At 37.8% G+C, this 22041-nt stretch overlaps 3 protein-coding genes across 3 annotated transcripts; all 3 read left to right on the forward strand.

Moving 5' to 3' along the window:
• The first annotated feature begins 931 nt into the window (after positions 1–931).
• Positions 932–5112, forward strand: mpv17l (MPV17 mitochondrial membrane protein like). Its single transcript, XM_052139887.1, has 4 exons — positions 932–1825; positions 3339–3409; positions 3615–3644; positions 4016–5112. Exons 1-4 carry the CDS (start codon positions 1522–1524, stop codon positions 4199–4201), a joined length of 591 nt encoding a protein of 196 aa, XP_051995847.1. The 5' UTR covers positions 932–1521; the 3' UTR covers positions 4202–5112.
• Positions 5113–9777: 4665 nt separating this feature from the next.
• On the forward strand, positions 9778–11307 carry si:dkeyp-72e1.6 (transmembrane protein 238-like). Its single transcript, XM_052139955.1, has 2 exons — positions 9778–10427; positions 11049–11307. The coding sequence occupies exon 1, from the start codon at positions 9940–9942 to the stop codon at positions 10411–10413; it is 474 nt and encodes a 157-aa protein (XP_051995915.1). The 5' UTR covers positions 9778–9939; the 3' UTR covers positions 10414–10427; positions 11049–11307.
• Positions 11308–12598: 1291 nt separating this feature from the next.
• On the forward strand, positions 12599–21091 carry rrn3 (RRN3 homolog, RNA polymerase I transcription factor). The gene is made up of 18 exons (XM_052139454.1): positions 12599–12707; positions 12949–13068; positions 13179–13235; positions 13321–13410; positions 13497–13626; positions 13912–13971; positions 14672–14735; positions 14822–14891; positions 14977–15075; positions 15428–15520; positions 15697–15823; positions 15945–16075; positions 16300–16430; positions 16622–16806; positions 17954–18062; positions 18158–18310; positions 18398–18485; positions 18810–21091. The coding sequence occupies exons 2-18, from the start codon at positions 12973–12975 to the stop codon at positions 18960–18962; spliced, it is 1836 nt and encodes a 611-aa protein (XP_051995414.1). The 5' UTR covers positions 12599–12707; positions 12949–12972; the 3' UTR covers positions 18963–21091.
• The last annotated feature ends 950 nt before the right edge of the window (positions 21092–22041 follow it).

Here is a 22041-nt window from a genome sequence, read left to right on the forward strand (position 1 = left end):
TCTGCTGGTGCAGGATAAATGGCCACATAAACATACACATATATGAAATAATAGTTGATATTTGAGCATATGATGAAATTCCATTAGGCCTGTAGTTTGGGAAACATGCTACATATATAAAACGGTAATTTGCATATGCCATATATAGATTTGTGTATGATGTAATACAGAAAGGAGTCACTGTATCTTTACATGTTTAAAAGATGCAGTTTTCCACATAAAGTATGCTCCGGCACCAGTCATCTCTATATAAATGCAATAGCCTGCAGAGCAGGAACGCATATACGATAGAACAAGTTTTGCGAGAGAACGCAAAAGCATTGGCCCTATAGGGGCTCCGTATCAAAGGCGTTGACAAACCCTTTAAAAATAAATACGACAATATTTTGTGAAGCTTATGCATAAATAAGTCCCTGATTGTAAAGGTATATATTTCAGATCAGCGTTACATTTTAAGGATCAGATTTGTTAACATTTAAAGCGTCGAAATATACGCTCAGTAAATGATGACCTTACCGACATAAAAAAAAAAACTCACTTGTCTTGTGTATGGTCGATCTCAATTAGATCAGAGGTTTTGTAGCAGAGACGGGCCACTTCTATTAAAATGAATATGAGAAACTGGAACCCAAACGGTCAATGGATGTAGGAAGGAAGTCCCGCCTTATAGGTAAAAGAGCCAAACACAGACATCACCTGTCAATCAACTCGAGAACCCGCATACGCGTTAGCCGTGAAAATGTTGCTTTTTTTTTTTTTTTTTTTTTTGCGTAATCCGATGTGAAAAAGCACAATGTATGATACCATTGCTGTTAGATTTTACTGCTGATTTTAAATATGCTCTTTGATTGTAATCTTGACCAACCGTTTTGGAGATTTTGGTATTTCTCCTTTCAAGTAGATAGGAGCTGCACTTGTATGCCGCCAATATAAAAGGGAAAATAGCTACCCAGCCTGCCCGGGTGCATTCCAAAGATGGCCGCCGAGTGGACTGACTTGTTAAATATATGAAGATCATGTAGAAGCGCGCCGCCAACGCGCAGGAGCGCGCGGGCAGATTAATGTAGGATTTAAGCACTTGACTAAGTAACGGGAAACTGCTGATGACTGGATGAACGCGGAGAGGGACGTTTTAATTGAATTGGTAAATTGATTAATCAAACGTATTTTTTATTTTTTTGGGGGCTTGATGTGCCTATAAATGTTAAAGAAAATTGACTGAACCTAGTCTCCGTTTTAATTGGCGTTGCTTTTTATAATCTTATACTGTTTCTGAAGGAAGTTCACCAAGAATCACAATTAGCTGTCAAACTATTAATCGGTAATTTATTGCAACGCCTTTTTAACATATAAAGCTTAACTGACGAGCAGATGGCTTAATTCAATTGTTCATTGGTGTGTTGGACTTGTAGGCTACTGAGCAATAGGTCATATTTAATGCCCATTTGTCAATATCAGGTCTGTTGTATCGACAGCATTTCCAATGCTTAAGAAGTAAACAAATTTGTCGTTTTGTTAATCATGAGAAAAACTTTTTTTAAACGAGCTAAGGTATTCCCTTGGTTAGCCAATGTCACGTTATACGGATGCTTGTTCGCGGGTGGGGATTTCGTCCATCAGTGTCTCGCGCAGAGAGATGAGATTGACTGGAAGCACACGAGAAATGTGGCGATTGTGGCCCTCAGTTTCCAAGGTAACTTCAATTACTTCTGGTTACGGACCTTGGAACGTCGTTTCCCGGGAAGATCGGCCGGTATGATTTTCCGCAAACTGATTTTGGACCAAACATTCGCATCACCTTTGGCCACCAGTGTCTTCTACACAGGTACTGTAACAATGTTGACCAGATTTTATTACAATATAAAATATATGGACACGTTAGACTTGATCTGTTTGCAGGGGCGTTGTAAGGAATTCTGGGCCCCCGACTGAGTATTGGTATGGGCCCCTTACATTTAAAAAAATACAGTTTAAATTTTGTTGTGGGCCCCCCAGAACCTGTGGCCCCTAAAATCATTACCATCGTTCACCCCATTAGCTATGAGTAAACCCTGTCTGTTGGGTAAACCATACACTGAAAAAAAAAAAAATATATATGAATTTGTGGTGAAGTAAATATAGCAGAAAACATTAAGTAATTTCAACATTGAATAAGTTAAAGTTTGAATTTGAAAATATTAAGTAAACATGTAAAAATGAATACTCTAGCTTATGAAAGACTGTTTGTTATCTGTACAATGTGTCGTCATGTTTTAATCTTAAAGTAGAAGTTGTCATATTTGTTTGGTATTTTGAGTAAATTACACAGGAAAATAAATTAAGTTTAACACATTTTTTTGAAGCTGCTGATTCCAGTATGCACAGGACTTGAATAGTTTATGATCATGCATCGTTTCACAGCTTGCAATTCACACATTTTTTGCTTCTTGTTTTGTGAAGTCTGAATATAATTTTCTACTCAAAATTACCTGTTCATGATCATTTACTTTTTTATTAGTACCATCAGTGTTGAGGTCTGCATGCGCAGCCCTGTTTCTTGTTTCTATCGACAGTAAGGTGTTGTTTAATAGACTACATAGCATGTTTTAAGCTTCCCTTTGGAAGGCTTATATATGTTGCGTTATACATGATTAAACGTGTTTATAAGGAATGTTCAAAATGTGAAACGGTTCAATAAAATATAATTGTACTAAATTGAAATACCATGTACATCCGGTTTCTCAGTATATGTTACTCAAATGTTTTAACTGGACTAACTGAAATGTTTATGTTACATTGTCTCACTTTAATCATTATTTTGTCGAGAAAATAAGTAGATTTTACTTCATTTTACATTATAATGTACTGTGTTCAAAAACTTGCGAAGTAAAAATTAAGTAAACCTTACAAGTAGTTTTTTTTTCTTTAGTGTATAACATTTTCTGCGGATTAGGGATATTCAGTGCTCTCACCTGAATTTCAAGTGTCTAATCCAATAAGGACTGACACTGAAATAGCAGTGCAAAATGCTCTCTGCCACGATGCAATGCTAATAGTGAGGGAAATGCATTCAACACAAATATATCACAATCACATACAGGGCCAGATCTAGGATGCAATCTTTGGTGGGGCACTTGTATTTTTTTGGGGGGGCAACGTTGATCATTTTACAGTCAGTCCACGGGGTGGTGTGCCCCATTATTGTTTCACTGTTATGGTGGGGGCATCAGAAGTTTTATGGGGGGCTCATGCCAAATCAAGGGGGTAATGCTGCCCTAGTCCCCCCCTGCCATGATAACATATCACATTTACAGTATAAGTTTGTACTCTTTGAATTATTCAGCTCTTTTTCTTCACAGGTGTGAGTTTCCTTGAGGGAAAAGAGGACATATTTGCAGACTGGCGAGAAAAGTTTTTTAATACATATAAGGTAGGTCCTTTGGATAGCCCATAAAAAGACAAGTCAGCTTGGTCAGCTCAGCCATGACTAATCTTAGTATAAAGGAATTCATGAAAAGTTCAAATTCTTAAAACTAATTCTTAAAATTTTACTTTGGCCTCCCCAATCCTAAATATTTGGTTACATCTTGGTGCAGAGAGAATAATGATTTGTCTGCATATTTTTTACCTTTTAGACTGGACTAATGTACTGGCCATTCATGCAGGTAAGGACCACCATTCTGTCATCACATATCCACAATCTGTCATCCGCTTACACAGATAACAATGCGATAAGCACTTCCTTTGCTGTGTCAATATTCTTAACTTACATTCTTTTAAATTGTATGATCTTGTCACCATTTAGATGGAATAAAAGGATAGTTAACCAAAAATGAAAATTCTTATGTCATTACAAACCAGTAATACTTTATTTTTTCCCCAAGGAATACAAAAGGAGAAGTTATTGGCAAAATGTTAGGGACTGACACCCTCACTCAACATTTACTTTCATTCTATGGAATAATGATGCAATTAAAGTGAATGGTGACTGAGGTCTAGCATTCTGCCTAACCTCTTTCTCCTCATTTTCTTGCAGTTTCTCAATTTTGTTCTGATGCCTCTTTACCTAAGGACAGCATTCATGGGCTGTTCAGCATTTATCTGGGCAACATTCTTATGTTTCTCACGGCAGAGTGGGGATGGCACAGCAGCAGTGGCCTTGGCTTGGGTCATGGGCCCCAAAAAAGGGCTTCTACCTTGCAGTAAAGACGAGGAGAAATAGCAATACAGTGGCACACATGAAGAACTTTGTGCCTTTGTGGATGGACTGTTCTGTACCACACACTGTATTAGGGCTGTTTTTTGTTTATAAATCTTATCACTTACAGTCTTAAGAGTTCTATGAAAAGTCTGTTAACATGTTGATACCTTTTATTTATATTTATGCTGAAAAATAATATTCCTTTGCTTATATTACATGAGGTTGCCATTCAACACAAATACCTTATTTATTGTAAAATTACTGTGTTACTATCTCAGATGGACATGCTGTGTAGTATTATATGGAAAAAAAAATATGTTCTGAGAGTTCATTTTGGAGGCAGTCTTAGCTGGTAAAAATGTTGTTACTGGTATTCATTGTGAGATTAGTTTAATATTTTTTTTAACTGAAATCAGGACCCATTCACTCATAAGGTTTACATAGCATTTACATTTCCTTATTCAAAAGCTTTACACCTTGTTAAACTTAAAAACAAAATGTAATCATAATTATGTATTGCTTTACACAATTTACAAAATGTAGATTTTTCAGGGTTAATAGTTTGGATAAACCAGAGGTTATATTGTTTGGGTTGGATAGTTTCATGTTATGCTGTTCTTAAGAAAGTAATATGTTTAACTTGTAGAACTGTCATATAAAACAGATCAACATAGATCAAAAGAGATATTGAGGATGGTGCTCGGTAACATGGATAAAAGCTTGTCCTGTGCTGATGGTCTACATGGATTAAGCAGGATCACACTTGCTAATCTTAGAACAGCAAAAATGTTTGGCGTGCACTTGCATTTTACCTCTGACAACAGGGAAGAAAAATCCTCTCTTAGTTTTTGTCAACGTTTATGTCATGATTTTGGAATAATAGTTTGAGAAATGCCTTTTTATTTAGCATGTGATTTTAAGACAAATTAAGAAGGATGTTAATAAAAATAATGAATTGTTTAATTTAAGTTTGTTGTTATAATTGTGAAGTAGATTAACTACTTTCTATTGGTGCAACTTGCAATTAGATTTTTAAAACGTTTTTGAAGGTCAAACAGTTAACCAAGCCACATATTGAGATATATGTGGAAAAGACCACTTTCTTCCAAAGGAATGTCACATGAATGACACCTGCTCCAGTAAGAGGACTGAGTAAGACATAATGAAGGGAATAGAGACTAATTCTTTCTGACAGACGCTTCTAGTCTTCAGCTCTGAACCAAGGGATTAAAAAGAACATGTTTCTTATGTGAGCGGGGCGTGAGCAACGCGTTGCGTTAGGGCTTTCATATTAGCCGCGTCTCTTTTCTTGGTTACATCAATGGCGGGAACTTGTTCATCAGCGTAGCCTACTTTGCGTACGACATTGATTTAACACTGGAGTCGTATGGATTAACTTCTATGCTACCTTTATGTGATTTTGTGATACTTTGTCGTGATTGGTTAATATATAAAAGTCTAAGGCAAGTGAGTCCATTCGGCTGTCATTTTTGGAACGGTCTTTGTAAACAAGCAACATAAATGTACAGCACTACCTACTGACTGACTAATCTACGACTGACATTTCCAAAAAGTCTGGTCATGCAGCCCTATAAGTTGGAGTGTATAGTTTTTTTCGGTTAAAAATGTGCGTCTTTTCTAAAATAGGATCTGATTATTTTAGTTTTCTACTGCACCCAAAGCCGCTGAGTTCAGCGTGAGATGCGCGGCAAAAATAGGCTCGTTACCGAAACTATCGTCTGGGATGCTTCACCTCGCCACTCACTCAGACTTGCAAGGTGAAGGGTGTAATCTGTTTATATGGGCGATACAATGCAAGTGAATGGTGGCCAGAACTTTAAAGGTCAAAAGCACAAAAAAGCAGCATAAAAGTAATCCATAAGACTATAAAAACTTACTACAAATCCCCACTTTCACTTTCTTCTTTTGTTTTTGATGATTCAGTATCTTTGTGCATATCAGCACATCCTGGGCAGGGAGGAGAATTTATAGTAAAAAAAAGATAGAAAGATTTAAATAGTGATCTGTATCTCTCAACCACACCTTTCATATTGTTTCTGAAGACATTGATTTAACACTGGAGTCGTATGGATTACTTCTATGCTACCTTTATGTGATTTTTGGACTTTCAAAATTCTGGCCACCATTCACTTGCATTGTATGGACCATGGGCGGCTTCAGGATTTCATCTGAGGTATAATCACAGGAATCTACCTAGTACAACCTTATATCAGGGGGGTCCAGGGCATGCGTCCCCATTACAATTTATTTTTGCTAAATAAAGCATTCAATTCTGGTGATTTTGAGAGAAGCATTCTTTTTTCTCGAGTATGAGTAGCATTTCCTCTTGTAACATTTCAGCGCTAAAAAAGCTAAATGCAACACAACAAATAGAGCAGAACACAGGTGTCTCCAGACCCGTTTTTATCAGTTGAAGAAATTTTTTTAAACTTGACAGCATCTAAAAATGCAGCACTCCCGTGAGAGATGCTAAAAACACAGTGAAACGATGGGAAAATCAAAATAAATCAGCAGAGACCACAGGAAAAAAATTATGGACCTCCACAAGTCTGATTCATCCTGGGGAGCAATTTCCAAACATCTGAAGGTAGCATGTTCATCTGTACAAAGAATAGTACGCAAGTATAAACACCATGGGACCACACAGCCATCATACCGCCCAGGAAAGAGATGCATTCTGTCTCTTAGAAATTAAAGTGGATTGGTGCGAAAAGGGCAAATCAATCTCAGAACAATATCAAAAGACCTTGTGAAGATGCTTGAGGAAACAGGTAGACATGTATCTATATCCACAGTAAAACAAGTCCTATATCAACATAATCTGAAAGGCTGCTCAGCAAAGGAGAAGCCACTGCTCCAAAAATGCCATAAAAAAGGGACAAAGATCTTACTTTTGGAGAAATGTCCTCTGGACTGATGAAACTAAAATGTATCTGTTTGGCCACTACCTTCGTTATGTGTGAGGAAAAAGTGTGAGGCTTGCAAGCCGAAGAACACCATCCCAACCGTGAAGCATGGGGTTGGCCGCATCATGTTGTGGGGGTGCTTTGCTGCAGGAGGGACTGGTGCACTTCACAAAATAGATGGCATCATGAGGAAGGAAAATTATGTAGATATATTGAAGCAACATCTAAATACATCAGCCAGGAAGTTAAAACTAATTCACAAATGGGTCTTCTAAATGGACAATGACCTCAAGCATACCTCCAAAGTTGTACCAAAATGGCTAAAGGACAACAAAGTCAAGGTATTAAGAGTGGCCATCACAAAGCCCTGACCTCAATCTGATAGAAAATGTGTGGGCAGAACTGAAAAAGCATGTGTGAGCAAGGAGACCTAAAACCTGTCTCAGTTACACCAGTTCTGTCTGGAGGAATTGGCCAAAATTCCAGAAACTTATTGTGAGAAGCTTGTGGAAGGCTACCCAAAATGTTTGACCCAAGTTAAACAGTTAAAATGGCAATGCTACCAAATACTAACAAAGTGTATGTAAACTTCTGGCCCACTGGGAATGTGATGAAAGAAATAAAAGCTGAAATAAATAATTCTCTCTACTATTATACTGACATTTCACAGTAGTGATCCTAACTGACCAAAGACAGGGAATGTTTTCTATGATTAAAAGTCAGGAATTGTGAAAAACTGAGTTTAAATGTACAGCCGTGGCCAGAAGTATTGGTAGTGAAATACATTTTGTGTTTCGCAAAGTTTGCTGCTTCAGTATTTGTAGATAATTTTTTCACATGTTTCTATGGAATACTGGAAAACAATTAAAAGCATTTCATGAGTTTTAAAGGCTTTTATTGGCAAAAACATTCAATATATGCAAAGATTCAATATTTACAGTGTTGACCCTTGTTCTTCATAACCTCTGCAATTCACTCTGGCATGCTGGCAGGGCCAAATCCTGACTGATGGCGATCCATTCTTGCCTTATTAGTACTCAGAGTTGATCACAATTTGTGGGCTTCTGCTTGTCCACTCGATTGACCACAGGTTCTCTATAGGGATTAAGATCCAGGGAGTTGGCTGGACATGGATAAAAATGTCAATGTAATGATCTCCGAGCCACTTCATTATCACTCTTGCCTTGTGACACGGTGCTACATCATGATGGAAATGGATCATAGCAACATTGCTCCTGGATCTTTGGGAGAAGTTGCTCTTGCTGGACGTTTTGATACCACTCTTTATTCAGGGCAGTGTTTTTGGGCAGAATTGTGAGAGAGTCCACTCCATTGGATGAAAAGCAACCCCACACATGGATGGTCTCAGGATGCTTCACTGTTGGCACGACACAGGACTCATGGTAGCGTTCACCTTTTCTTCTCCGGACTATCAATTTTCCAGATGTCCCAAACAATCAGAAGGGGGCTTCATCAGAGAAAATATTTTGCACCAGTCTTCTGCTGTCCAATCCTTGTACTTCCTGCAGAATTTCAGTCTGTCCTTGATGTTTTTCTTGGAAAGAAGTGGCTTCTTTGCTGCCCTTCTTGACACCAGGCTATTGTCCAAGTCTTCGCCTCACTGTGTGTGCAGGTGCACTCACACCAACCTGCTCCCAATATTAATAGTCCTGAAGCCTTCTTCACTGCAGTTGAACCTCTCTCCTTGAAGTTCTTGATGATCCGGTAAATGGTTCTTTCAGGTGCAACATTCTTTGCATGAGAGGCCATTTTGATGCAAAGTGATTATGGCTGCACATCTTTTTTAGAGGTAACCATTGCAAACAAGAACACAATGATTGGAAATGCCCCCCTTCACACTTTCCCAGGTGCTGCTGATATGAATAGTGAAATGATGTGGCCAAAAAACTGTGAAATGTTTTTGTGATAAAGTTCTTTTTTTTTTTTGGCCAATGAAGCTTTTTGCAATTATTTAAAATGCATCTGATCGCTCTGCACAATAAACTAGAAACAATGTGAATCAACACCACAACAACTGAAACAGAAAACTTTGCGAAACACAAAATTTATGTCACTGCCAATACTTTTTGCCACGGCTGTATTTGGCTAAGGTGTATGTAAACTTGTGACTTCAACTGTAACTTTTAAAAAGACAGTTTTTGTTTCAGTTGATAGTAGGTAAATTTCCACTGTATCCAGCGCAGTTTGTTCTCTGTTTTCGTAAATATCCCGATACTGTTTTACTGTGTGAGAACCCGCTCCAATGATTCAGTTTGAGAGCGCTCCGAACGAATTGTACTGAATCACGAATCGATTCAGACCATTTTGCAAGCCCGTTTGGCCAATTCGCTGACAAGAACTGGCTCAAAATAATTATTAATTCGCAAATTGGTCGTTGCTAGTTCTTTTAAGCAGCCAACAGAAATACAAATTAAAATACACACTTGAAATATTCTGAGAGTAAATATTTCTCAGGTCGGTCGGAGCGCTCATGGTACGGCCAATATGGCACCAAAAAAAGCCTTTTCCAAAATGATAAATACCTTGCTTCTATAAAGCCGAAAGTATCCTCATTTCAAATGCTGCTGATGTGTACACTCGAGTCAGCACAGGCCCTCGTATCAAGGTGAGTCTGCCCGTGTAGTTAAGACGCACCCACTGCTCTATGCCACTCCCTTTCCAGGTGCGTTACGACTGTTGAAGCAGTAACGGAGAGCTCCTTCCTCCGCGCCGCTTACCTATGCAAACAAACAGAAACCACACAGACTCTTAATTCAGACGACTGGTTGTTCGACAGAAAAATTAAGCAGGCAGTCCAACACCATCTTCGAGATGGAGGCGGCGCCGGGAGGTCTCGGACGATGTTCTTGCGCGTTCTGGCTCGCCGTGGTTTTCGACGTTCTTGGTCTCAGCATATTATTGCTGGGCGTATTCGGAGATTTATTTTTCTACGACTTTCTTATATATGCAGGCGCCATCATCATTTTTCTTAGCCTCATTTGGTGGGTGTTCTGGTACACGGGTAATATTGAGGTGCCGCCGGAGGAGCTTGAGGATGATGTGGGTTTGTTGAAGAAGGGGAGAGGTTTGGCAGGAGTTGTCAGGAGGTTCTCCAGTCGCGTATCAAGCGGAATCAGGAACTCTCTCAGGAGAAATGGGGTGCCCCAAGGTCAAGGTGCAGCACCCGGTCAAGTAAAGCACAGAAGAGAAGGCACTCGTCCAGTACCAGTTGCTCTAGCAATGACCTCTCAGGATAACCTGGGCACTGTGTCTGCAACAGTGACTGGAGAAACACAGGCCATATGATCCGTCATGTACAGGTTATTACCACTCAGTTACATTTTACTGTCTATATTAGGAAACAAGTTACAAGCAATGCCAACAAATACATCAATGTATCCAAATGGTTTTAATGAACACATTATAGAGATAGATTGTGACTGTGCCATCACTTATTCTTGTTAAACTGCAATACTTGGCAAGATATGTACAATGGACATACACTATATTTTGATGAAATGACTTTGAGGAAATATTTGCATCATAGGTAGGGCAGATAATTCTGTTAAATATTAACCATGAAACCCATAAAATCTACAGCTCAGAACAACAATGGGGACCTATGTAAAAGAAATAAGACATATCTTTATGTTTAAATATGTAGTAAGATTCACACTTTTTACACTACAGGATTGATTTTTATTACATTTTTTTGGCACACACTTTTGCTAAAAAAATAAATAAAAAAGATGCAATAAGAGAAAATATGTAGCACAGGTTGGTAAGAGCCAACAAAATATATAAAAGCACATAAATGCATTTCCTGTGTGGTTGTACTGGGTTCAATGAATACAGGTAGCCTAGAGGGTAAATTAATCTATAATGACTATAGAGAACAAAAAAGGAAAATGTTTTAACATTTTCTTGTTTTATTTTGACAGGTCACAGAAGAGGACATTCAACCATATGGCATTGCCCAAGCAGATTTTTCCTTTCTTTTTTTTTGTCTTACTTTTTGTGAAAAGTTTAACAAGTGAATTGATTTTTTTTAAATAATTATTATTTTTATAATTATTAATTTTTTTTTACTGTTTTTACTGATTTGATTAATCTTGTGTTTTATGCTTTGTTTTACACTGTTTTGAAATTATGCACTGACAAGAATGGCTGTATGACCAAAAAAATTAAATGATGTATTTTCCTAAATATAATTGTGTATTTTGTATATGTGTCTGGTTTAAAGGTTTAGCCAACATGTAATTGTAACCCAGATATTTTGTAGTGTCCTGCTTTTATTCACCATACAACCTTTGAACATTAAGGAGTGTTAGGTTTGCTTCCTCTTATCTTTGTTTGCGCATACCAATTTAGAATCAGCAGGTGTAAATGAAAAGGGAGGTATATGATATAGTTAACTCAAGGACAGTATCCTCATATCTTTACAAAAGTTTACTGTTTCAAATTGCATTTGTATTTATAGCTTTTAAAAAAATAGATAAGGTTAAGTAAATGCAGTGACTTTCATACATTAACACAAGTTGTTTAAGCTAACTGTGTAACATTTTGACCACTTAAAGGAATATTCTGGGTTCAATGCAAGTTAAGCTCAATCGAAAGCATTTGTGGCATAATGTCGATTACCACAAAAAACATTTTCAACTATTCCTTCATTTTCTTGTTCTTTTCTTGTCTTTAAAAAAAAAGCAAAAATTGAGCTTCCAGTGAGGCACTTATAATGGAAGTTAATGGGTCCAATTTTAGAGGGTTTAAAGGTAGAAATGTGAAGTTTATAAGTTTATAAAAGTTTACATTAATTATTCTGATAAAATTCATGTAGCTGTAAAGTCCTTTTAAATTGTTATTTTTAAAGTAATTTTAGGGTACGTTGACATTATATAATAACAGCATTGAAGTTAAGTAAAATTGTCTATAACTTTACACAGAAAAGGTTAGTAAGTTGTATCACACTAAAATCACATTTACACACATATTGTTTACGTCTTGTGGCCCCATTCACTTTAAATGTAAGTGCCTCACTGTAACCCAGATTTCCTTTTTTTTTTTTTTTTTTTTTTAAGAAAAGGAGGGGCAAGTCACAAATGCCACAAATGCTGTTGACTGAGCTTAACGTTTATTTAGCTCGGAATATTCCTTTAACATAAAATATCTTGTTCATTGAGAACGTTCGTCCTAAACCTGGTGACATGTTTTCAAATAGGGTGAATCTCAAATAAAACTTTATTTTTTTTGCATTGTGACATTATTTTCATGAAAATAATTCACATTTCCACTGAAAATTATTAATGTAATTCTGGACATGATTTCAAAAGACTCCCACAATTAGACTAACAGAAGTTCATTGCTAATGAAATTAACTCAAAAGAAAGGGTTTTACGCAGTCATTACACGCCAAACCAATAGGTGGGAGACGTATCAGTGTTTTCTTGGGCGCTTCATCTCCGACTTCCGTCAAAACAGTCCAGCTGACCTGAGAACACTTCCTGTTGTGCAGCGCGCGGCATGATTACGCATGTGACTCTTTCACTATTTCACTTAGAATACGGAATTTCACATTTCATAGTTTATAATAAGCATTTTTGGTAAGATTAAATGAATTAATTACTCTACTTTATGGCTCACATAATGTGGTTAACTTTGTTACTTCGTGCAAGCTATAAGGATACTTATAATCCACCGGTTTATACAACTTTTGTCTGTTTCTTGATTATTTCAGTTAACGTTTGTGGAGGCAGCAATTGTAGGTGACTGAATGAATTGTAAGGAAGGCTTAATTGAAGGTGCCAGCATTAACATGTATGTCATTGCGTATTTTGTTCTCAGATTAAGACTACTCGTGGATACATTATGGAAGTGAACGACAGAGATTTCATAAATACACCTCCAATGAAAACTGTGCGTTTTGGGAGCACTGTTGCCAATACTTTAGCCAAACTAAAACTGGTGAGTTTAAGGTACAATGTTTGGAGTATAGTGTTCGTAAAGCCGATTCATGTCACTGTCAGCCATGTCTGATGGAACATGTACTGACATGTCTGGTGTGACTTCTACAGGGAGACACGAGTGACTATGAACTGATAAATCATCAGCTCTCAGACCCTGATATTAAGGCAAGTATTGTGTTTTATAAGTGTTTGTGTTTTAAAAAGTGCATCAGAAACTATTTTCAATTTCTTTTTTTGTATTTCATTGTAGGATGGCCAAATCATCAACTGGTTGCAGGAATTCAGGACCTGTGTCACCCAACTTGGCAAAGATCATGAGCAATTAATCTACATAGTTTTGGTGAGTGAAACATCAGTGTGTGATATTATCGTCAGTTGGGTCCCAGTTTTGCTTTGCTCTAACTTGTGAAGTGTTTCTTTAAACAGAGGCTGCCTTGGCTTGGCCGCAGTCCGGCTGTTGTGGAAGAATATTTGGCTTTTCTGAGTAACCTTGTATCAGCCCAGACAGTTTATCTAAGACCATGTCTCAAGATGGTCATCTCTAATTTTTTGCCAAGTAAGTTTTGTATTGATTCACAATTTTTCGGTTCATATGGGTATATTTCAGTTATAATGCCCACTTTGCTTACTTATGAAAGACATTGTCTCTCAGCTAATGCTGTTAATTAGGGAACCTTCTAACGTAGTAAATTGCGATTTTATCATTAGTTTTTCATAATTTTGGTCACATTTTAGCTTTTTAAATCAATATTTTACCTTGTCCTATTGTGATTATTTGTTAATGCATTACTCAGTTTGATATTGCTCAGATTGCTTATAATCATGTATTTTTTTCTTCCAGAGAGAATAAGAATCCAGGATGGAAATGTGGATATTTCAGATTCTGATGATGAAGATGAGAGTGGGTGTATTTCTAAACCATTTGTGAAACCCATTGTTGTTGAAATACCATTATAGATTTACTTTCACATTTATTTAGCAGATGCTTTTTTTAAAAGATTTTTAAAATTAGGAATACAGCAAAAGTGAATCGTCCAAAGGCAATAGCTGCAATGCAAAGATTCAAATTGCTCAGATAAGTAGGGAGGAACATTGGTGAAAGAATGGATTGAATTTTTTTTTAAGGAAGAGTGTAGGATTAATTCAAGTGCTAATGAAAGAGATGGATCTTTAGATGTTTTTTGAATGTAGTTAGGGATAAGTTGCGAGTTGGGAAGGTCATTCAATCAGCAAGGAACGGTGGAAGTGAAAGTCAGAGAAAGTGATTTTGTGCCTTTGTGAGATGGCACAACAAGGTGCTGCTCACCCAGTGATTGCAAGCTTCTGAAGGGCATATAGACTTGAAGTAGTGAGTGTAGAGCCAGGGGTTGTTCTGAAATCGAGCATCAATGCCTTGAACTTGATGCGAGCAACTATTGGCAGCCAGTGCTGTTTGATGAAGAGAGGCATGAAATGCGATCTCTCAGGATAGGAAAGGTCTTATCTTCTTAACGTTGTACAGTGCAAATCTGCATTAATGTTTCACAGTTGTTTGTTGGGTTGTTTGTGACCTACTGTCTAATTCACACCATAATTCATTGTTTCTTTTCAAATTTACACAGATCTTCCAAGAACATTTGATCAGTGTCATCAAGCTCTTCAGCTGATTGCAAGATATGTTCCATCGTAAGTTTCTTATAAAACCCCAAATAGTTTTTCCATATTTAGTAGTTCCTGCATCATTAAAAAAACATGTTCCCTACTTCTTTCAGAACCAGCCGATTCTTGATGCCTATCCTCTCCGAAAAGTTCCCTTTTGTGCAGAAATCTTCCCGAACACTTGTGAGTTTTACTTTTGCATTTAAAATCCTGGAAGATGTCAGTACATATGTAGTTGAACCTGAGGCTGTATTATCTTTCCACACAGGAGTGTTATGTGCACAATCTGTTGAGAGTTACAGTCTATATCCCTGCCCTGAGAAGAGACCTACTGGAGCTCATTATCAGCAAGATGCTCACTCTAGATGTAAGGGGATTCTATTCAACTGCTTATTTTATCACACGAGTCTGACTGTTTGACTGATGGCTTGTCATTCATTATTATTTGGGTTGTTGAAATGAAATACTTTCTGGGAAGCTGACAAATGTCTTGACAAATCTAATGCTATTTTAAACAGCATTTAATAAAAAAAATTATGGTGCATGGATTACATGGAATATGTGTTCTTTGAAAAATATTTTTCACCACGGAACCATATAAAATGAACTAGTTAATTTAAATGTGGTGACTAGTTGCAGCACCTAAAATATACGCTTTCCACAAACATTATTATAAATATTAACCTAATATAGCTCAAAGAAATTTTGACGTTTAACAGGTTAGTGCACCACGAAGTGAGATTGAAGACACAGAAGGTGCAGCGCAGCAAGACGCCAGTGGAGATTCACAGGACGACTGTCTCTTCAACATGGTCAGTAGTTCCAGAACACTTAAGACAAAAAATAAAGTCAAACTCTGACATTCAGAACACACTCACGGTGTAACCTTATTCAGGGATAACTTATTTATATCACACTCTTCCCCCCTTTTTTGTATAGTCATAGATTTCAACCAATTTACTGACAATTTTTCTTTTCTAAATGGCAGGATGAAGAAGAGGACTCTCCATCGAGACCTGTTGATGGGGCTGTAATGGTTCACCCTGTGGCAGAGAGACTAGACACCTTAATGAGAGTCCTGCTGGCTTATATTAAAGACATCTGCCATGTTAATGGTGCGGTCATTGTGTTATTTTTATTGTTGTTATTATGAATACGATCTGACACTTGAGTGTCCCATAACTAAATGGCTATTAATTATTTACTGTTTTTCTATGATTGTTCCTACACAATTAGGCTCATTAGATATTGAGAAGGCCAAAGCTCTGTACAGGGACCTCTTGTCTGTATTCGATAAGGTGGTGCTTCCCACTCACGGTTCCTGTCACGTGCAGTACTGCATGTTCTACCTGTGCAGCTTTCGCCTGGTAAGCTTCCAGTTCTCCTACAAAACAGTCTTCGATATCTGATTACAGATGATGAAGGGCACTTTTTAAGCAAAGCATTTCATTGACAGCAATTGATTTTGTAACATGCATATTTTGGATCCTTGTCATTAAGAAATGCTACTTCTGGAGGACATATTATGAGATATAATGTAAGAGATATGAGATTTGTTTTGTTCCTAAAGGTTGACTTGCATTCTTTTCAGGGTTTGGCTGAAGCCTTCTTGGATCACTTATGGAAGCAGTTACAAAGCCCTTCCCAGCCCCCCATCCTGAGACAGGCTGCTGCTGGATACATGGGCAGCTTCATGGCAAGAGCCAAGTTTTTGCCAGTATCGTATGTATCCCTTAACATGCAGTTTTATCTCACCTGATACACTGAAGTCCAATATTTAATCATTTGTCTTAGCAGTGGTTTGTTACCACAATCAAATTAATGCTAGGTGTTATGAATGTGGTTTGATTGAACATACCATTTGAAACCGTTTCCTTCAATACTGGTGATGTAGAGTTTCCTCTCTTCCACAGAACAGTCAAGGCCTGTATGGACCTATTAGTTCCCTGGCTGCACCTTTACATAGACAGCCAGGACTTGGGCTCCAGAGCTTTCTGTGATGTGAATCTGCACAGCCCCTTTTACACAGCCTGCCAGGCTGTGTTCTACACACTGATCTTCAGACATAATGCTATTCTGGAGGGCAATATGAAAAAAGGTCAGTACGTGTGGGATGTACCTCTAATCTTTCTGTAAGTACTGTGCACACTGCTAACTTATTTTATCTGCTTAGTGTCAAAAATTTGACTGATATTGTGTAAGTTATTTGAAAGAATATTTTACCTGAAAATGTATTTCACCCTTTAATTATCCTAGAACATCCTTGTCAGAAGAATATTGAATGAATATGTATAAGAATATACTGGATAAAAGAATGCAGAATATATGGAGTAAATTGCACCATGGACCACTAAAGGCCTCTATACTTCTGGAGAAGTTCTTATTTGTTCTTCGTTCAGGGGTAAAAAGAGGTTTGAATCAGCTGAGCAACGGTATACTGTTTGCAAACATTCAGAAATCGGTCACACCGCTGTGTGAGGCATTTAGAAGTACATTTAAATATGAGGACGCTACATGTAAAACCTTAAAAATGTGTTATCAATGACTTCATTCTTTGAGTAAAAGAAGCTGTTTTAACGACTCAAAGAATGATGATTGGCATATCTTTGGGCAGATGGCACATGAGTGAATAGGCTCTTGAGAGTATTTGCGTAGATTAGATTCCTTTTGTAGACTAATTAAACAAAAAAAAGAATCGCATGACATGTCTTGGAAAAACAACTCTACATGAACAACCATACAGGTGTTGGTAATTTGCACCAGCTCGCTAATAACGCTACACACCGGTGTGTTTATGCTGACTGATTTTGACTGACTTAACAACATAAACAGAATTAGCTGTGGCCCCAAGGTGGATGGAGCTCCAGGTCACAACTACCGATGGCGTGGACCAATGGGAGTAAGAATGTGTGTAGCAGGCGGTTAGAAGTTTTCCTAAAAGCTGTTATGAACCACCGAATCAAATTTTGTTCTAAATGAGCTCACACCAGTTCATTCTTCGAGTTCGTATGAAGTATAGGGTGGCCTTAAAGAAATACTATTGATGGTGCTTTTTGAAATTTCGGAGATTGACAACCCCAGTCCTTACTTGCATGGTATTGAAAAGAGTGGCTAGAATAATCCTTTTATGTTCCATGGAGGGAAAAAAAAAAAAAAGAAGTCATACAGGTTAGGAAAGTATTCCTTTAAGATGCAAAGAATGCTTTGGGCAGGTTCTTCATTCATTGTGCATTGTGTTTCTGCAGGTTTGGCTTACCTACAAAGTTTGAATCTAGAGCGCATTGTGATGTGCCAGCTCAACCCGCTGCGGGTCTGTCTACCTGCTGTCACCAACATGTTTGCAGCCATCACCAGGTACAGCCTGAGAGATATTGTTAATCTAATTACATAGCTTTATGGAATAAATAAAAGCATGATAAATGAGGGCAATTTTACCCATGTGTTGGCAGGAAGTATCAGCTCGTGTTCTGTTACACCATCATTGAGCGGAACAACCGTCACCTGTTGCCAGTGGTGAGGAGTTCAATGGGCGGCAACTGTGTGTCCACTAACACAAACCCTCTGGATACTTTCTTCCCGTTTGATCCATATCTCTTAAAAAGGTATGCATTGAGCCTCATGCCCATTCTGTCAATCTCAGCATTGGCATAATGGCTCAGTGGACTCATATTTACATTTTTTCACAACAGTTCTGGAAAACTCATTGAGCCAATATACCAGGTGTGGGAGGAGCCTTCTGAATGTATGATGGATTTACCAAAGAAGGACGTCAGAAAGGTGATGCCTTCACCTACATTTACTGTGGTACTCTAAAGAATTTGGACACAGGTTTTTGAAAAGTTGTTTGGCATTGCATTAAATAACAAAATATATAACCAAGTGGCATTCATTTAAAAAAGGTAGCACAGGCACAAAACGTTGGGCTGTAAATATACTGTAAAAAACAGTAGATGTACTGTTCAGACAATATTTGGATGCTTTCTGGTTGTCAGACTTTAGTAGAACATGTCCATAGTTAATCATGAACACTCATGTGGTTACTCTGTTAGGACACCTGTATGAATTTGTCTGGATCTGCTAACAATTGATCTTGTCTCGCAGGGGTCCATGGAGGAAGAAGACGATTTTCTTCATGGAGGGACTCCTCATGGAGACACAATAGTTGGCATGACTCCAGGCTCTTATGACTCTCACCTGCACAGCCCACGGAGCGTGGGCTCTCCCCCCATCTCTTTCCTGCAGCGACCCTTCTGATCCACTATAGTAGTTATCAGCAGGTCACTGAGGAGCTATCCATGCCAACACAGTACCATGTGGGGGCGCTCAAGGAATGCACGTGCTTGTGTTGGCACAGATCTTGCTGAGGCTGTTAAGAAACTCCTGTAAGTGACCCTTTACCACACCAGTTTTACTGGCCTCTGTGTCAGTGGTTTTGCTAAACACCCTATCAAACTTTAAGACTGCATCATGTTTCTTTTGCACATTTTAGTTAACCCGTCAGCCACAACATTAAAACCACCTGCCTAATATTGTGTAGGTCCACCTCAAAAGAGTGCACCATTCTCAGTAAATTCTAGATACTGTTGTGCATGACAATCCCAGGAGATCAGCAGTTACAGAAATACTCAAACCAGCCCATCTGGCACCAACAAACATGCCATGGTCCAAATCACAGAGAGAATTGTTTTTCGCCACATTCTGATGGTTGATGTGAACATTAACTGAAACTCCTGACCAGTATTTGCGTGATTTTATGCACTGCTGTCACACGATTGACTGATTAGATAATTGCATGGAGGTTTGTTGGTGCCAGACAAGCTGTTTGAGTATTTCTGTAACTGCTGATCTCCTGGGATTTTCACTCACAACATTCTCTTGAATTTACTCCGAATGGTGCCAAAAACAAAAAACATTCAGTGAGCGGTAGTTCTGTAGATGGGAACGCCTAGTTGATGAGAGGTCAACAGAGAATGGCCAGACTGGTTCGAGCTAAGAGAAAGTCTACGGTAACTCATATAATCACTGTACAATTGTAGTGACAAGAATATCATCTCAGATTGCTATTCTGAGATGCAGGTTGGCACTGTTTTGGTGGCACAAGAGGGACCCACACAATATTAGGCAGGTGGTTTTAATGTTGTGGCTGATAGGTATATATTAATAGTGAAATTAAAGAATCACCTGTGGTTTCTCAAGCAGACAATGCCATGTAATCTGTTTTTGAGAGAAACTGACAGGACTGAAATAGTCAATGCTGTAATTAAATGTAAAAAAAACACTTTGTACTCAGTTACAATGAGTAAATATTATTTGCTATTTATTTTTCAGTCTGTTCTGTACAGATTTGTTCTTAAAATGGAATTGACAGGTTGGAATTGCCTGATTATGTTGTTGGTTAATGTGCTTCATTTCCCACTGCTGAGGTTATAAAATATTCAGTAGGACGTACAAAAGAATATTTTTCCTTTAGAGATGAGTTTCCATGGTGTTTGGTTTGAAATTTTAATGATCCAATTATGCCATATTATTTGGCTTTTTCTTTGTAAAAAATAGCACAATGAGTTTGTCTTGAATCTAGCTGAATTTGTGCTAAATTCAGTATCAGAATTTGACATTTTTACTCTTAAGATAATGTTAACATGTAAAATAAGACAAATGGTTTAAAGGTGTGCCAGTTTTATTAAAATATTGGTAAAGTGTTCTAATTACTGTTTTTTTTTTTTGTGTTTTTTTTCCAAGACAGGTAAAATATTTTAGAAACTTTTGAAATGTTGATTTTTATCATTAATTTCCAGGTAAATCATTACAATATAACAATAATTTAATAACTATTAATTAATATAATAAGAATAATAATTATATAATTAGTTTAATAATTGCAAATTATAAAAAATGTTTTATCTCCATGCCTAGAACAGAATAAATGTGATTAGCCTTTACAGTAATGTTACTGTAAACAGGTTACAAAAAGGTCAAATGCAGTCATGCATTCTTAAAACAACATTTGTGCATAGTCAAATCAATAAAAAATTTTTTATACTTGCACAAAAACGGCCATGGATGCAGATTACACAAGCATTAAAGGGGTCGTGACATGAGGAATAAAATGTTCCTTGCCCCTTTGACATTAATAGTCATTGTACTATAAAACATGGTGTAAATGTCAGAACTCAAAACTTTCTCACTGCAAAAAGAGCATTTGTTGAAACAAAGCTGCCTTTACTTCCTCAAAATTGTGATGTCACACTGTGGTATACATTTGGATATGACCACCTCCACATCAACACCTACTTAACCTTTAATCACTTCCATAGCCTGCACAGTAGGTGAAAAAAATTGTATAATGACCCAGCTTTTGCACTACAATATATATTGACACGCATGTGCAGCTATACCTCCTTTCTCATGGCACATACATTCAGGTCCATAAGAATTGGGACATTGACACAATTCTAATCTTTTTGGCTCTATACACCACCACAATGGATTTGAAATGAAATGATCAAGATGTGCTTTAACTGCAGACTTTCAGCTTTAATTTGAGGGTATTTACATCCAAATCAGGTGAACGGCGTAGGAACTACAACAGTTTGTATATGTGCCTCCCACTTTTTAAGGGACCAAAAGTAATGGGACAATTGGCTGCTCAGCTGTTCCATGGCCAGGTGTGTGTTATTCTCTCATTATCCCATTTACAAGGAGCAGATAAAAGGTCCAGAGTTCATTTCAAGTGTGCTATTTGCATTTGGAGTCTGTTGCTGTCAACTCTCAATATGAGATCCAAAGAGCTGTCACTGTCAGTGAAGCAAGCCATCATTAGGCTGAAAAATAAAAACAAACCCATCAGAGAGATAGCAAAAACATTAGGTGTGGCCAAATCAACTGTTTGGAACATTCTTAAAAAGAAAGAACGCACCGGTGAGCTCAGCAACACCAAAAGACCCGGAAGACCACGGAAAACAACTGTGGTGGATGACCGAAGAATTCTTTCCCTGGTGAAGAAAACACCCTTCACAACAGTTGGCCAGATCAAGAACACTCTCCAGGAGGTAGGTGTATGTGTGTCAAAGTCAACAATCAAGAGAAGACTTCACCAGAGTGAATACAGAGGGTTCACCACAAGATGTAAACCATTGGTGAGCCTCAAAAACAGGAAGGCCAGATTAGAATTTGCCAAACAACATCTAAAAAAAGCCTTCACAGTTCTGGAACAACATCCTATGGACAGATGAGACAAAGATCAACTTGTACCAGAGTGATGGGAAGAGAAGAGTATGGAGAAGGAAAGGAACTGCTCATGAGCCAAAGCGTACCACCTCATCAGTGAAGTATG

This window comes from Xyrauchen texanus, chromosome 12, assembly GCF_025860055.1.
Source record: "Xyrauchen texanus isolate HMW12.3.18 chromosome 12, RBS_HiC_50CHRs, whole genome shotgun sequence".
NCBI classification, from domain to species: Eukaryota; Metazoa; Chordata; class Actinopteri; order Cypriniformes; family Catostomidae; genus Xyrauchen; species Xyrauchen texanus.